The following is a 12,413-nucleotide window of genomic DNA, read 5'->3' as shown; positions in this document are numbered from 1 at the left end:
TTATCGTAAGATAAGATGATAACATGAGATAACATAGTTCAAAGTACAGTGGGCAAAGGAACTGAACAGACCCTTCTCAAAACAAGAAATATGAATGATCAACAATATATGAAAAAGTATTAAACGTCTCTAACAATTAGAGAAATGTAAATTAAAACTACATTAAGATTCCATCTCACTGTAGCAGAATGGAAGTTATCAAGAACACAAGTAACAAATCTTGGCAAGGATATGGGGAAAGGGGTATGCTCATACATTGCTGGTGAGACTGCAAATAGGTACAACCCCTCCCACTCCTCAGCATGTATCCAAAAGATTCAAAATCAGCATAGGGCAGTGATACTGCCACATCAATGTTTATAGCAGCACAGTTCACAGTAGCTAAGCTATGGAACTAACCTAGATGCCCAATAACAGATGGATAATTGTGGTATATATACACAATGGAATATTACTTAGCCATAAAGAATAATGACATTATTACATTTGCCAGTAAATAGATGGATCTAGAGACTATCATGCTAAGTGAAATAAATCCCATAAACCAAAGGTCAAATGTTTTCGATGATGTGGAAACTAAACTACCATAAAGTGGGAAGAGGAAGAAGAGAAGTTCAGTAGATTAGACAAAGGGAAATGAAGAGAAGTGGAGTAGGGGTAGGAATAGGAAAGACAAAGAATAAATCTAATGTAATTTTCCTTTGTACATATATGAAATTACCTAAGTGAACCCCACCATCATGCCTCCCCACAAGAATGGAATCCTAATTAAAATAAGACATATCCTACGCTTGTATAATTTTATCAGAATGGATTCTACTGTCATGTATAACTAATAAAAACCAATAAAATAATAACTAAAAATAAAGTACATTGTAAGGGCTGGGGTTATGGCTCAGCAGTAGAGCACTCATGCCTCGCAGTAGAGCACTCGCGCCTCGCACATGTGAGGCACTGGGTTCAATCCTCAGCACCACATTAAAAAAAGTTTACAATTACATTGTAATCTTTTAGAATAGTTTCTGCTTGGTATCTCTACTTTTAATACACTGACTCCTTAATTTATTATAGTCTGCATTCTGCCTATATTACCCTTCACCCTGCTATGTACCCACATCTAAGGGACTTTTTTCCAGCCTGATTCTCTGACCTCTAAAAATCTGACATCATTGTTATGATTTTATCCCAGATTTTCTTGCATGTCTTTATTTTTTTCTACTTCTTCTCTGTTGTTCTTTCTTGAATTTTGTTGATTTATACAAAGACTGTTCTCTAGCATAAAGTTCAACATTTATTGAGTGGTGTCTTGTCCCAAACTCTGTATTGGGTACTAGTGACACGAATTATTTCCATTATAGGGCAACTTGATATTCTCATCTTATAATACCTTTTCTTTTTATGTTTGCAACAAACTCTTCCTGTTCTCATTTCATTCATTCATGAACTTCTAAAAGCAGGTTTCCTTAAGCCTTTCCAGGGACCTCTCCTTTTAGAATCTCTTGGCATATAATATTTATGTATATGTGTATGTGTCTTAATGAATTTTTCAGTTTGTTAACTAATTCTTTTTCCTAGGAAGATTATAAATTCTTAAACACTGTCTTTATCAGTGTTCCACACAAATATATGTTGAGTGCCCTTGAATGCTTGGGATACATATGCTAAATAAAAGAGACAAAGACTCTTATTCCCTCTAAAGTTTACATTCTTATAGGGAGAAGCAAACAAAAACTATAATCCATAGATAGATTAATATTAGGTAGGAATGATGGGGGAAGGGGTTAGAGCTGATTACATTTTAAAATAGGATGTTAGAACAGGCCTCATTGAAAGGGGACATTTGAACCAAGTCTTGAAGGATAAGTGGGAGTTAACCATTCATTTGTCTGAGGAAGAGGGTTTTAGAAACAGACAGTGCAGATGGCCTAAAATGAGAACATGTTTCATGCCTGGGAACAACAGTGAGTTGTCAGGACAGAATAATAGTAGGGAGTGAGGTCAGAGAGTTAACTGGACTCAATCACGCAGGACTTCTTGTTCTGATTTTATCTTCAGTTCTAGGTACAGTGCCTGTATAATAGGAGCTCAAAACATCAAGGAAATAATCATCTAGATTGAGGTACTATATCTTTAGACAAAGAACCACTAAAATAACTTTCTTGTAGCTTTTTTTTTTTTTTTTTTTTTTTAAATCTTTTCACTTCTTTGGGCATAAACAGTCTTTAGTTGACTTACCCACTCAATAAAGTATAGGTGTCTTAACATTTAAGGCATTACATAGTTCTGTCCTAGTTTGCTATTGCAGGTTTTTCTCTTTATACTTTCAATCATGTATCCATTTTTGCATGACTTCCCAAGTGCTCATGTGGTGTTTTTCTTTCTCCATTGTTTTGTTAAAGTTCTTATTTAGGGAATAATTCCCCTTTTGGGACTTTTGGAATGTTATCTGTCCTTGAGGGCCTATACCAAGTTATTTGTACCACTTCTTGATTATATACCACCTAATATGATAATTGTGTGTGCTTTAAACCCCTATAGGATTTAGGTTCCTTGAAGAGTAGCCTTTTAATTATTTTTGCATTCTTGTGGTAACTCAAAATGTAGTAGGTGTCCCATAAATAGTTGTCTAATTAATTAAACAGCAATCTTACTGGAAAGATTGTGGAAGGCTAGCAGACCTACAGTTATTAACCTTTAGATCAAGTTATCTCATAAGACATTTATTACTTCCAAGCACATGGGATAATTTTAAAAAATCTACTCTTATCATTATTTAAATAATTTAAGTACCCAGTATATAAGATTATATTCTTACATTTTCACATCACTGTCAAAACAACTTCATTCCCTAATACACACAATTTCTGTTGGGAAACATTTATCATTAAAATCCAAGTTCTAGGCTGGGGGCACAGTGGTGGACGCCTTTAATCCTAGGGGCTCAAGAGACCAAGACGGGAGGATCGTGAGTTCAGAGCCAGCTTCAGCAACCTAGCAAGGCACTAAGCAAATTAGCATGACCCTGTCTCTAAATAAAATAGTAAAAAGGCCTGGGAGTGTGGCTTGGTGGTTAAGTATCCCTGGGTTCAATCCCTGGTAACACACACACATACATAAGTTCTAGGTACAGCTAAGTGAGCATTTGACAGATTGTCCAAAACTTAACACATAATCATAATGTTAGCAATCCAGAAGCTGCAAGTTTAATCAAGTATTAAAATTTATAGATGGCTTTAATAATATATAAGTTCTGTTTGGCTCAGCAGGATCCAAGAGTACAAACTATCTAGTTTCCTTTTAGACTTTTATACACCGATCCTCCCTTTGCTTTAAGGCTAGTAACGTAAGGAAGGTCAAATTTTGCTGTGTCGTCACGTTTCTAACAATTCACTACATACTAACAATTCAGCAAATTTATGTATCTTAACAGGTTGGATCAAGCCAGCAAGAACCACAAAAATTAAAATCCAGTGTTGGAACCACTTTAATCCATCACTGAGGAAATGAGAATGCTACTAAGAACATATTGTGACAGAAAAATAAAAGAGCCAAAAGATAGATCTTTTTATTTTGGGAGAGTTTTTTATGGTACTGGGGATTGAACCCAAGGGTGCTATATCATTAAGCTACATCCCCAGCCCTTTTTATTTATTTATGTTTTTAATTTGGAAACAAGGGTCTGATTAAATTGCTGAGACTGGCCTCAAACTTGTGATCCTTCTGCCTCAGACTCCCAAGTCACTGGGAGTACAGAAATGTATTGCCATACCAGGCAGATAGGTCTTAATTAAAGATCAAGATTTATCAAAAGTACTTTTAAGAGAAGCACATGAAGAAAACATGATTTATGAAAGATATGTTAATCTTCAAATTTGTCATGTTTTACCAATTTCATATCCCTATTAAGTTTCTTTTTCATTTCGTATTTGAGAGTAATATTAGATAGCCAGGGTATCAGATACTAAACATTACTTTAGGAATAATTGGTTTTTTTCTCCTTTGAAATGTTCAAAGCCCATACATGCTACTTCTTACATTACTCTTACTTTATATTCTTATTCAGGAATTCTCTGATATTACTTTTTTGTTGATTTTTGTATCTTATTGTTCTGATACTTTATTATTATGCTCAGTAGTAATGGGAAAATAAATTGTTCTGTTGACCTTTAGTTTTGAAGAGAAAGGGATATTATATAGTTATAGAATGATTCTGTCACCATAAAGATTGGGCTTCTAGGAACTATTTTTCCCTTTTCCACTTGTGAACAGTAATAGCTTTTAAATGGTAAAAATAGGCTTAATTCTTTAGTTATATACATGGATTTAGTTGTTGGATCAGAAAATAGATTATCTTCTTTTAAACATTATTATAAGAAAAAAAATTATTAAACATGCCATCCAACAAAATAGAGAGACCTAAAACTAATTTAAATGATGCAGAAAGCAAAATAAAATTGCTTACCACAGGCTTAAATTTTAAAGAAATATTACTTTTGCAAACAAAGTCTAGCAAATTCATCTGGTAATAAAGAACAAATATAGCAATATACTTTTATTTTTATCTATTTTTATGATCCTCATTATATAGACTTGGAAAATATACAAAAAGGTACATTAGAATATTTCCCTTTAGCCTTTTCTCTAATGAAAAAATTATAAGCCTTAAATATGCATGATGTTTATACTTGATATGATCATTTTCTTATACCATTAAAGTATTTCAAAACTATAAAATTTTAGAATTAGAAGCTATAGATATTACATCAATATCTTTAATTATTTTTATTTTGTGATTAGTTAGGCTCCTTCCAATTTTTCTTTCATGATTATAAAGGTATAGTGAATATCTGCACAAATCTTAGTATTGTTCCTTATTTCCTTAGAATAAATTTTTGGAAATGGCATTATTAATTCAAAGTATTTGGGGCGGGGAGGTACCAGGGATTGAACTCATATGTGTGTGGGGGGGTGTGTGTGTATAATATTTCTTCTTCATGATGGACATTTTCAAAGTTATACAGAAGTAGAATGAATGAGTAGTAATTATTACCTATCTTGTACCCATGATCCAACTTAACAATTATAAACAATTTGCTAATGTTGTTTTATCACACATATCCCCTTTTTTAAATTACTGGAATATTTTTAAACAATTTTAAATAACATCATTTTACCTATCATTAGTCCTTTTTTCCTACTTATACTTAATTAGCAACCTTGTTACGGTATGTTTGGTTTTTTTACAAATTGGGGGGAAGCTCTCAGAGATAACAAAAAGATTAGAAAAGATTGTATATATCCTGGAAACCAGGATTATGCACTTTACTCATAGTAAGTTCCATAGCCATTTCTGGGGCCTGGCCCTTTTTACTTCAGGCATAATGTTAATAACCTTTATTATTGCCATTTAACAAATAAGAAAGGGAAGGTTGTGAAAAATTGACATACTACATCCAGGCAGAAATATATGCCATCTGAGATGTCAAATGGAGAAATGAAAGAGTAAACTATAAAATGTAAACACAAAGCAAATGATGACATAGAAAGCAAATGGTGACAAGAGTGGAAGGAATTTTAATTTGCTGCCAAAGTACTAATAGTCCCTAAGAACATTGCATTGCAAGGCAGAATTAACATTTGATATTTTAGTGATGACATTAATGGCTTATCAAAGTTTTATAAACTACCTGAATGGGACTCCTGAAAGGCAACATCAGAAGTCCTGCTGTCTTTCTTAATGGCTTTATTAGCTACTTTTTTATGGAATGTGGGTTGTTATGGAGATGAGCGAGTACCTAACAGAAAGGAGATTGTAGATCTCATAATGTAGGGGAAAGACTTGTATCAATTTAAGGAAAGGGTTCATATTATGCCTTTGAGCTTTATTTCCTATTTTACTTTGTTAGCACCCAGTGGTAATGTCAGTATACACAGGTGGTATTTAAAGCCACAGGAAAGAATAAAATTATTATTTCNTTAGCACCCAGTGGTAATGTCAGTATATTTTTTTTTTTTTTTTGCAAAGATTTTATAAACCAACCTGATCTAAATCTATTCTCTGTCTTTCCTGGGAAAACAGTCAAAAGGAAAAGGCAAGGGGTATGGGAAACTGGAAGGTAGGGGACTAAGGTTCAGATGAACATGAAGTAGTATAGTAAGAGCTAGAGAAAAAAGAGGTTGTGCTTACTAACATCATGTATATGTGGTTGAATATCTAAAATTATTTTTTGAGTGAATAGTTAGAAATAGCTGTATTAAAAGCTTAAAGTTGAAGTAGTTCAGGATTCAGGGTGAGGTAATAAAAGTAGTTGTGGGAATTGAGGCAAGTCACAGAATCTAATAGCTTTCATTAGAGTACCCTGTTGGTATGAAATTCAATGTCTACATGTTTGGCTACTTCTCAGCAGCTAAGCCTCTGAAGACTTAGCAGGTATTTCTATTTAAAACTGCAGGGTTTGTTAATTTTTCATATTCATATATTTTACTCTACAACTTAAATATCTCTCAAGGAACCAATATTAACTCTTGACTCCTCATAATAATGCAAGTAGGTATTATTACTATCTCCATTTTAGATGGGGAATCTGAGGCAAAGACATTTTGAATAATTTACTCAGGGGTCACAAAGGTAGTAAATAGAGGAGCTAGTCTTAGCTGAGACTTAAGGTCTCTGGCTGAAGTTACTGGCTGCTTAGACCATTACTTGAAATGGTGAAGTCTGGCTCTTTGTGTTTGTTTTTCTCCCTCTCCTGTGCATCTTAGTTTTTGTGTTTTTTTGGTCGGGGGGAGGCCAAAAATGTAACATACACATAGCATAAAATTTACCATCTTACCCATGTTTGAGTCAACAATTAAGTAGTGAATGAATATGTTGACATTGTTCTAATACTGTCACCCCCATCTATCCAAAGAACCCTTCATCTTGCTGAAAAATGAAGTTGTGAACCTACCTATTAAACAATAACTCCCTATTCTCCCCTCCTTTTTACTTTTTTTTTTTTGTTGTTGTTGTTGTTACCATATAAAAAATGGCCATCCCATTCCCTTTCTCTCTGTGACCTGTCTGCTTCTGCCCTTTCACCTCCATAAGTTCTCATCTGGTCATACTGGCTTCCTTCTATTCCTTGAGTATAGTCAGCCCCACTTCTGCATTAGGGACTCAATAGTAACTGTTCCCTCTGCCCCAGCACTCTATATTCTATATAGTTAATTCATTTACTTCCTTCAAGTCTCTGCTTAAATTTCACTTTGCCAATAAGGCTTATTCTGATCACTCTGTTTTACTCTGCAAACTGTACCTCTCTCACGATATTTGTAAAAGTACCCTTACCTGCAGTACTTTTATTCAGAAAATTTGTCACCTTATAACATGCTAAATAATTCACTTTTGGTGTGTTTGTCCTTTTTGTTGTGTTAGTACGTGTGCTACCAAATATATATCACTTCTAAGGTTTTGTTTTTTTTTTTAATCAATGGAGGAGGATAAGTTAGAGCTAGATTTGCAAGGATAGATAGAGTTTGCATGTTTATAGATTAAGGGGAAGTAAAATGAAGAGAAAAAATGCTGTAAACAAAAGTACAAGATACAGAAAGGTACAGGTCAGCTCAACACAGGTTTTTTTAGTATGCCAGCCTGACTGCAGTTACGGGTTCAGGATTTGGTACAGAAGAAAGATATGACTAAAAAGATAAGTTGGAACCAAGCTGAATGATTATGAACTGTAGTCCTATCAGAAATGGTAAGTCTTTGAAGATTTGGGAATCACTGATAAAGGAGAAAATGGTATTGTGACAGATACTGGGGTTTAGCTCATTCCAAATCCATTCCAAACTTCTAATGTCCTTTCCTATAGTTTCGAGACTAAAAACCTGTGAACACTTCATAGATTTCTTTCAGTAGGTTTCCAGATGTGGTTCAGTTTTCATCAACTATATGCACTTGCTTAAGACTTAAATTCAGAAGCAAGATGAATAGGGAAAAAAGGCCAGGAAATGAGACATCCATTTTACTGAAAATAAGGCATTGTGACATATATAAACAGGAATTTATTTGGTTTTCCAATCCCATGTTACAGACCATTCATACCACTCCAGTAGATAAGAAAAGTTTAATATAATCTGATTAATATTAAGGTGTTTGTTTATGGCACTGGGGATTCAACCCAGGGGTGGTGCTTAACCACTGAACCACATCCCTAGCCCTTTTATTTTTAATTTTAAGTCAGGATCTTGCTAAGTTGCTAGGGCCTGGCTAAATGGCTGAGGCTAGCTTTGAACTTGCAATTCTCCCGCCTCAGCTTCCCAAGCCACTGGGATAACAGGCATGTGCCACCACACCTGGCCCTGTAATTTAAGTTCATCTATACCCAAATAAGTTTTATTTTAATATACTTACACCTACCAAACACTATATGTGTGTGTGTGTGTGTGTATGTATGTATATGTGTGTGTGTGTATTAGCGTATAAAATTTGCCATCCTTATGCACAATATAAAAGATTTGTCTTTAAATTAGCAACCTTATAATTATTTCCTGTTTCATGAAGAAAAATATTATTAACTGTTTATTCTACTTTGGTAGTAACATTTTAAGCTTAAGAGTAAGGGCCTTATTGTAGTGGAGAGGTTCCTAATTTTGAGATCAAATCTTATAGCATTTGAGGCTTTCCTGTGTGTCCTTATAGCACCAGTGAGGTTCAGTGGGTAATCTGTCATTTCAAGAAAAAAATCTATTCAGTTTTATTCCTATTTAAAGGAGGGAAAAAGCATAATTTCTAAGCCTCATAATCACATATTTTTCTTAAAAAAATGGGGTTAATATTGGTATTTGCCTCACTTGAAATGATAAACTGTTTAAATTGTCCTTGTTGCAGTCATAAGAGTTTTGTAGCTAAACTCTGATACAGTTTTTCTTTAAAAATCCAGATCCAGGGTTTTTGTTGTTGTTGTTGTTTTCTTCTTCTTCTTTTTCATCTTTTCACAACTCATTTTCCTTTGACTTTTCACAATTTGTTTTCCCTCCACTCTAGGCCATAATGTGGAAAAGGAAATATATTCCTGTTAAACCACAATTATTACATAACTAAATGCATGTAATACATGTACCTGATATTAGTGCTCATTGTTTATAATATTTGACTGTTCTCATCAGTATTTTAAGATTTATATTGAATTGTATAACAAAAATTGTTTCATGTTATTCAGTGTTAATTCATGTGTACCTAATGTATTTAATAAATTTTTTCATATTGACTCTCTAAAATTTATATTTGACTTCTAGTAGTTTAAAAATTCTTACTCTAACATATTTGAAAAGAATTACTTATATTCTGCTTTTAATCTAATAATTCATTTTGTAGGTTATTGAAGACAATGGTGTTCGAAGAGTTGTTGTGGTTCCTCAGGCACCAGAGTTTCACCCTGGTGGTCACACAGTCATCCACCGTTCTCCACATCCTCCTCTACCTGGTTTCATTCCTGTCCCAACCATGATGCCCCCTCCACCACGCCATATGTACTCTCCAGTGACTAGTGCTGGAGACATGGCAACACAGTATATGCCACAGTATCAGTCTTCACAAGTATATGGAGATGTAGGTAAGACATCTGAAAAATCATTTATTGAGTTGGATATTCTTTGCATAGATATAAGAAATGGTGATCATCATATTCATCATATTGTATAAAAGAAACAACATATAGTAATGATAACACAATTCTATTGCCCAAGCACTATATTAAGTGCATCATCCTCATGATCATTACTCTTTAAGGGAGATTAATAAACAGAAAATCAAGATGGAAGTAACTTACATCATGCAACAGTATTTAGTGGGATCACATCAAACAAGAGGTCTTTTCTGCTGTCCTACAGTACAGCCTCTGAGGAAATTTTCAGCCAGGATGACGATGTCATTGATAAATCCTGAAGGCTATGATGCTATTACACAGAGTTACTAGGTTCCTTGAGTGATTGGGGAAGAAAACAGAATGATCCATAACTTCTTCCTTCAGGGTGTTAATAAATTATTGGGAACAATAGATTACCACACACATGAGAAATAATAATTTTATTCTTTCCTGTGGCTTTAAATACCACCTGTGTATACTGACAGCTGTCAAATGTATATTTTCAGCCAAAATTTCTCTGAGCCCCAGACATCCATTTCTTGCTGCCATCTTTTTTTTTTTTAATGTTTAAATTTTTTTGTTGTTGTAGATGGACAAATACCTTTACCTTATTTATCTATTTTTATGTGGTGCTAAGGATTGAACCCAGTGCCTCACATGCGCCAGGCAAGCTTTCTACCTCTGAGCCACAACCCAGCCCCAATCTTGCTGCCATCTTGATAACCCCCATTTAAATTTCTCCTATAGGACAACTGAAATGTATATGATATCATTCTCAGTTTTAGACCCCAGAACGTACTTTCTCTCTGTGTCTTATTCATCTCAGTAGGTGGTATCACTAATAACTCAGTTTGCTAAAATTGAAGGCTGATGGTCATCTAAATTAGTATCTTTTATTTTTGGAAGATTGCCAAATTATCTACTTTTTCTCTACTGCTACTCAAATCCAGTCCACCCTTAGTTCTTTCCAGGACAACTGAAACAGCAGCCTTCCACTTTGTTTTGTTTGTTTGTTTTAATGTTTCAGAACTTTTATTTGTTTATTTTTATGTGGTGTTAAGGATTGAACCCAGAGCTTCACATGTGCAAGCACTCTGCCACTGAGTTATGCCCCAGCCCTTTCCACTTAGATTTTTTGTTTTTTGTTTTTATCCCCTAATAATTCATTATGGCAATTGTAACCCATTTTTAAGTATTAACCAGATCATATCCTGTTTAAAACATTTCAACGACTTCCCATTACATTTGGAATAAAATCCCAAACCCTTCCCCTAGACCAGGGTTTCTCAAATGTGCTACCATTGATGTTTTAGAACAGATAAGTCTTTGTTATGGGGAACAAAACTGCACACGTTTGAATGTTTAGCAGGATCCTTGAGCTCTACCCACCAGATGCCAGTAGCACACAGCTTCAACATATTCCTGACATACCCTTTTAACATCTAAAATTATCTCCAGATCTTGCCATTTATCCCCTGTCCTGTTTGTGAACCCCATTGTCCTATGGCCCCTGACTGACTTATTCTACTTTTGCCCCCCATTTTTTAAGTTTTTCAAAACCTTCAAGCCTTTCTTGCCTCAGGCTCTCTCCACATAGTGTCCTCTCTGCCAAGAATATTCTTCTCCATTTTCTTTAGGTTTTCCTTTTCTTTTAAACTTCAGCTTTCAGAGGAATCTTCCCCAACCTTACCTTATCAGTCTTTAGCACTGAAATCTTGTTTGTTTGTTTGTTTCCCACAGAATTCACGAAACTTAATTTCTATTTCTTTTTTTGTTTTGTTTTGTTTTGTTGTGGGTTTTTTTGGTCAATTTGTACGCCTTGTCTCCCTTATTTGACTATAATCTCTGTAAGACTTGAACTGGTTGATTCATCACTGGTGTTCTTGGGACTTAGCAGTGCCTGCCCCTTATGCTCAGTAAATTTGTAGAAAAAGTAACCCTAAATAAAAATTCAAGTTATTCAGCACAGCCTTTAAATAGTGGATACATTGTATGTATTTTTTTTTCCAAACCTATTCATTGCCAAAGTAATGCTGATTGACCCAGTAAGTCTAGATGGGGCATGAGATTCTATATTGTAACAATCTCCCAAGTTGTGCTCATGTGGTGGTCCAACAAACATACTTTTGACACCTTCCTCCCAACTCCTTAATGCTGAGGATGCAACCCAGGGCCTCATGAATGCTAAGCAAGCACTCTGCCACTGAATTATGTCCTCAGCCTAGACATACTTTACAATAGCAAGAGTTTATGCTACAAGTAAGTCCCATCCTTCTGTTTGTATTGTTAATTTTGGCAGTTTATAAATGTTTGAGAAAAATATAACTGGGTTTCATAATTATTAATATTTTGCATCGTTAAAACCCCTAATGAAACCACCCAATGGTGGAAGGCAAGATTCATATTGTGTTTTAAGTTTATAGGCCAGGAAATCTAACACAGGATCCTAATAACTTATGGCACTGGTTTCCTAGCTAGTAGCTGCTTCCATAATCCCTTTTCCATGCACATTTTGTGTGGATTCCCAAAGTGAGACCTGATGGAACATTCTTTGTAAGCCATAGGCACTGTGCTCATAAATTTATTATCTCACTTAATCCTCAATATTCTGCAAAAAACAGAAGAGAAAACTGAGGCTCAGAAATGCTAAATAATTTTTACAAGGTTACACTAGTTACTTAAGGATTTTAACCATCTTATGTCTGTTTGATAATAAAGTTCCTGCTCTTTCTACTGCTGTAACATATTTTTTGTTTGTTTCTTTTTTTTTTTTTTTTTTTTTAT

The 12,413-nt window shown here is 34.5% G+C and overlaps 1 protein-coding gene across 5 annotated transcripts in view; it reads left to right on the top strand.

The window, feature by feature from the left end:
* The window catches only part of Fndc3a (fibronectin type III domain containing 3A), a 164,412-nt gene that overhangs the window by 100,013 nt on the left and 51,986 nt on the right, over positions 1 to 12,413 (top strand). For all 5 annotated transcript variants that reach the window (XM_048800917.1, XM_015484283.2, XM_048800915.1 and 2 more), the window contains one exon: positions 9,359 to 9,596. In XM_048800917.1, coding sequence (XP_048656874.1) covers positions 9,359 to 9,596 — 238 coding nt within the window. The remainder of the gene's footprint in view (positions 1 to 9,358; positions 9,597 to 12,413) is intronic.

The sequence above is a fragment of the Marmota marmota genome, unplaced genomic scaffold (assembly GCF_001458135.2).
Source record: "Marmota marmota marmota unplaced genomic scaffold, marMar, whole genome shotgun sequence".
Classification (NCBI taxonomy): domain Eukaryota; kingdom Metazoa; phylum Chordata; class Mammalia; order Rodentia; family Sciuridae; genus Marmota; species Marmota marmota.
Note: the sequence above shows the minus strand (reverse complement) of the source record. Positions and strands in the feature narration are given on the sequence as shown.